The sequence below is a fragment of the Limulus polyphemus genome, unplaced genomic scaffold, assembly GCF_000517525.1.
Source record: "Limulus polyphemus unplaced genomic scaffold, Limulus_polyphemus-2.1.2 Scaffold14048, whole genome shotgun sequence".
NCBI classification, from domain to species: Eukaryota; Metazoa; Arthropoda; class Merostomata; order Xiphosura; family Limulidae; genus Limulus; species Limulus polyphemus.
The window spans coordinates 2,884-7,443 of record NW_013679658.1 but is presented as its reverse complement, the minus strand read 5'-3'; the positions used below and the strand labels follow the sequence as shown (position 1 = coordinate 7,443).

The 4,560-nt window shown below is 38.9% G+C and overlaps 1 protein-coding gene across 1 annotated transcript; it reads left to right on the top strand.

Annotated features, from left to right (window-relative positions):
* Positions 1-31: 31 nt before the first annotated feature.
* Positions 32-4,062, top strand: LOC106477296 (protein Wnt-7b-like; the record flags this gene model as incomplete). Its single annotated transcript, XM_013937883.2, has 2 exons — positions 32-310; positions 3,270-4,062. Coding segments are annotated over 2 exons (765 nt in total), but the record flags the coding sequence as incomplete, so codon positions are not given.
* Between the last annotated feature and the right edge of the window lie 498 nt (positions 4,063-4,560).

Sequence of the window (4,560 nt, the reverse complement as noted above, 5' to 3'; positions counted from 1 at the left end):
AAGATCTGTAGTTACTTATAGAACACACGTTTTGTACGCAGGTAGTCGTGAGGCAGCCTACGTTTACGCCATCAGTTCTGCGGGCGTTACATACGCTGTTACCCAGGCATGCAGCCGAGGAAACATTAGCTTGTGTGGGTGTGATCGAACAAAGGAAGGAATTAGCCGACGGGGAGAGTGGAAGTGGGGAGGATGCAGTGCCGACGTCCGTTATGGAATGAAGCTAGCCCGGCAATTTCTGGACGCTAGAGAGCTTGAAGGCGACGCTCGTTCGCTGATGAACCTTCACAACAACAAAGCTGGAAGAAAGGTGAGTGTGTTATCTAATAACAAGGAAATAAAGTTTAGGTATTGTTACGTAGTGATACATCTATAACAAGGAAATAAAGTCTAGGTATTGTTACTAGTTATACATCTACATCTAAAACAAGGAAATAAAGTCTAGGTATTGTTATAATAACAGCTTAAAGCCAGGTAATCTACAGGCAGTAAGGTACTTGGAGTATTTTTATAATAACAGCCTAAGGCCTTAAGCAGGTAATCTACAGGTAATCACGTGACTAGCACAAACCTATCACATCTCAACTAAGGAAACGTTCAGGCCTTTCTTATAATATTTGACAAGTTTCTACTATTACTAAATATCAAAAGCTCAACAATAAATTTTATCCATTTTCAAATACTCCAAAATATGTTTTGTTTTCAAAAGAAACGCATTTTGTTTGACTGTAAGTTGCTTTTATTAGTTCTGTGTACAAATTGTTGAACAAACGGGAAGGTTGGGTAGCCATCGAGGGAAGATGGAGAAATTATTCTCCCGCGGTCATCAACCACCGATCTCTTGCTGACAGTCAAGAGTTATAATCCATGTAAGTACTTACCGATCTCTTGCTGACAGTCAGGAGTTCTAATCCCTGTAAGTACTCACCGATCTCTTGCTAACAGTCAGGAGTTATAATCCCAGTAAGTACTCACCGATCTCTTGCTGACAGTCAAGAGTTATAATCCATGTAAGTACTTACCGATCTCTTGCTGACAGTCAGGAGTTCTAATCCCTGTAAGTACTCACCGATCTCTTGCTAACAGTCAGGAGTTATAATCCATGTAAGTGCTCACCGATCTCTTGCTGACAGTCAGGAGTTATAATCCCAGTAAGTACTCACCGATCTCTTGCTAACAGTCAGGAGTTATAATCCATGTAAGTGCTCACCAATCTCTTGCTGACAGTCAGGAGTTCTAATCCCAGTAAGTACTCACCGACTCTTGCTGACAGTCAGGAGTTCTAATCCCAGTAAGTACTCACCGATCTCTTGCTGACAGTCAGGAGTTCTAATCCCAGTAAGTACTCGTTACTGGGATTAGAACTCCTGACTGTCAGCAAGAGATCGGGTACTCCTGCTTAATGTAAAAAGTATCACCACTTAAATCTTTACAGAAATGTTCCTCTTGCTACCTTAACACATTATCATCCCTCCATTCATCTGTCAACCAAGAAAAAAAAAAAAAAGATCTTGACGTTCACGTGTGTTGTTTAGCACCGCTTAAATTCCTGCAGAAAACCGTTCCGGTTTAGTGAAGCTAAAGATCTAACGTAATTCCCCGAGACGTTATCAACGTTTCATCTTGTTGTTAGAGAGAAAAACGACATTGACATTCACTCTGTTTCGTCTCGCTGTAGTGTCGCTTACTTGACGGTCAAAACAAGTTGGATGTCATTTCTGGGTTTACATTATTGGGATGTCGAACCTTGGACCTTTTGTATCCTTACTTTCTTCCAATATATCTATTATTTCAAACACCCGTAACTCTTTTGATAACTCATATTCTAAAACTGCTGTTTAATCGTATTTTTCACCTACATAACTCTTTCAACTCTTAAGTTAATTCAAACCTTGTTATATTACCATATAACTCTTCTGTTAACTTGTACACTAGTGTTACCACGTAACCATTCCGTTACCTTGTCCACTGATATTACCATATAACTGTCCTGTTAACTTGTACACTAGTATTACCACATAACCATTCCGTTACCTTGTCCACTGATATTACCATATAACTCTTCTGTTAACTTGTACACTAGTGTTACCACGTAACCATTCCGTTACCTTGTACACTGATATTACCATATAACTCTTCTGTTAACTTGTACACTAGTGTTACCACGTAACCATTCTGTAACCTTGTACACTGATATTACCATATAACTCTTCTGTTAACTTGTACACTAGTGTTACCACGTAACCATTCCGTTATCTTGTACACTGATATTACCATATAACTCTTCTGTTAACTCGTACACTAGTGTTACCACGTAACCATTCTGTAACCTTGTACACTTATATTACCATATAACTGTCCTGTTAACTCGTACACTAGTGTTACCACGTAACCATTCCGTTACCTTGTACACTGATATTACCATATAACTCTTCTGTTAACTTGTACACTAGTGTTACCACGTAACCATTCCGTTATCTTGTACACTGATATCACCATATAACTGTCCTGTTAACTCGTACACTAGTGTTACCACGTAACCATTCCGTTATCTTGTACACTGATATTACCATATAACTCTTCTGTTAACTTGTACACTAGTGTTACCACGTAACCATTCTGTAACCTTGTACACTGATATTACCATATAACTCTTCTGTTAACTTGTACACTAGTGTTATCACGTAACCATTCCGTTATCTTGTACACTGATATTACCATATAACTCTTCTGTTAACTCGTACACTAGTGTTACCACATAACCATTCCGTTACCTTGTACACTGATATTACCATATAACTGTCCTGTTAACTCGTACACTAGTGTTACCACGTAACCATTCCGTTATCTTGTACACTGATATTACCATATAACTGTCCTGTTAACTCGTACACTAGTGTTACCACGTAACCATTCCGTTATCTTGTACACTGATATTACCATATAACTCTTCTGTTACCTTGTACACTAGTGTTACCACGTAACCATTCCGTTATCTTGTACGCTGATATTACCATATAACGCTTCTGTTAACAGCCGAGATGGACCAAACATTATATTGTGTTCATTCTTGAACAGATACGTCAGTTAGAATTCAGGTAACCTAGATTTTACGCTTAGTGTTAGGAGCAAGGTGAAACCTGTATATTGTAACTTCAGCTTTGCTAAATGAAGCAACTAATGTAAGATGACAACATTTGTACTGCCACAAGCTAATAACGTTTTTATTTCTTTAATTTTGTAATATCTGATGAAGACTTCTTCCACAGGCAGTCAAACGGAACTTGCTAACGGAATGCAAGTGCCATGGAGTTTCCGGATCGTGCACGATGAAGACGTGCTGGAAAACTCTGCCGTCGTTCGCCAAGATCGGAGACTTTCTCATGAACAGATTTCATAAAGCGAAAAGAGTCGTACCTTTCTGGGGGAAGCGTTCCCCTTCCAAGAAACCGTTATATCTACACCGGCGATCGAAGCGCCGCCAACGGAAGCCGCGTTCTAAACATTTGGTGTATCTCGAGCGATCACCAAATTATTGTGAGCTTGACCTATCGCGCGGTTCACTCGGAACCGTGGGACGGCGCTGTAATCGATCATCTACCGGCATCGACGGGTGTGATCTGTTGTGTTGCGGTCGGGGTTACAACACCCACCAGTACACACGGACCTGGCAGTGTAACTGTAAGTTTCATTGGTGTTGCTTTGTTAACTGCCACACGTGCAATGAAAGAACAGAAGTGTACACGTGCAAGTGAAAGCAACGTCCACATTGGAGGATCCGCTAAGCTTCCAGACAATACCCTAGGTGTAAAGCAACGTCCACACTAGAGGATCCGCTAGGCTCCATCTGCTCAAAGAGCTCTTCCACTTCAGATTTATGGCGTATATACTTATGTTGAAACTGTACATAGTGAGATGATATAGCTGCATCCTTCTTCCAGGCAATACCCTAGGTGTAAAGCAGCGCCATCTAATGTAGCAGTATTAAACATACGAGTGAGAAGAAAAACACGTGCTTTGTTAGAATTCTCTACTGAGGCCAAAGATAGTGTTTACATATATATATATCTAATAATGATACTAGTTTAGCTGACTGCTATTACCGTGCCCTAGAGAATGCCACATAAATAAATAAATATATATATATATATATTGGACATACGATATGTTTCACTCTTTATATATTTACCATGACATCCTTTCATTGCGTGTGCTTTTTTTTTTGTTACTTTTATTTTGAGAATTGTCACACCTATCACATTCTTATAGACGCTTTCATATATAGACATTAATACACATTAATGTGTTATATAAGACCAATAAAACCGCTTGAAAGTTCACATATTTCTCGTACCTAAGTATGACCCACGAGTCGCGTGCAGGTTATTGTTCTAACCTACCATAGAAAACGAAATTGAAAGTTATAACATCATATGTATATATATATATTGTTAGTTAACTTACAGAGTTATAACATTACATATATATATATATATATTGTTAGTTAACTTACAGAGTTATAACATTTCCATGATCGTAGAACGATCAAAGTTAATGTCA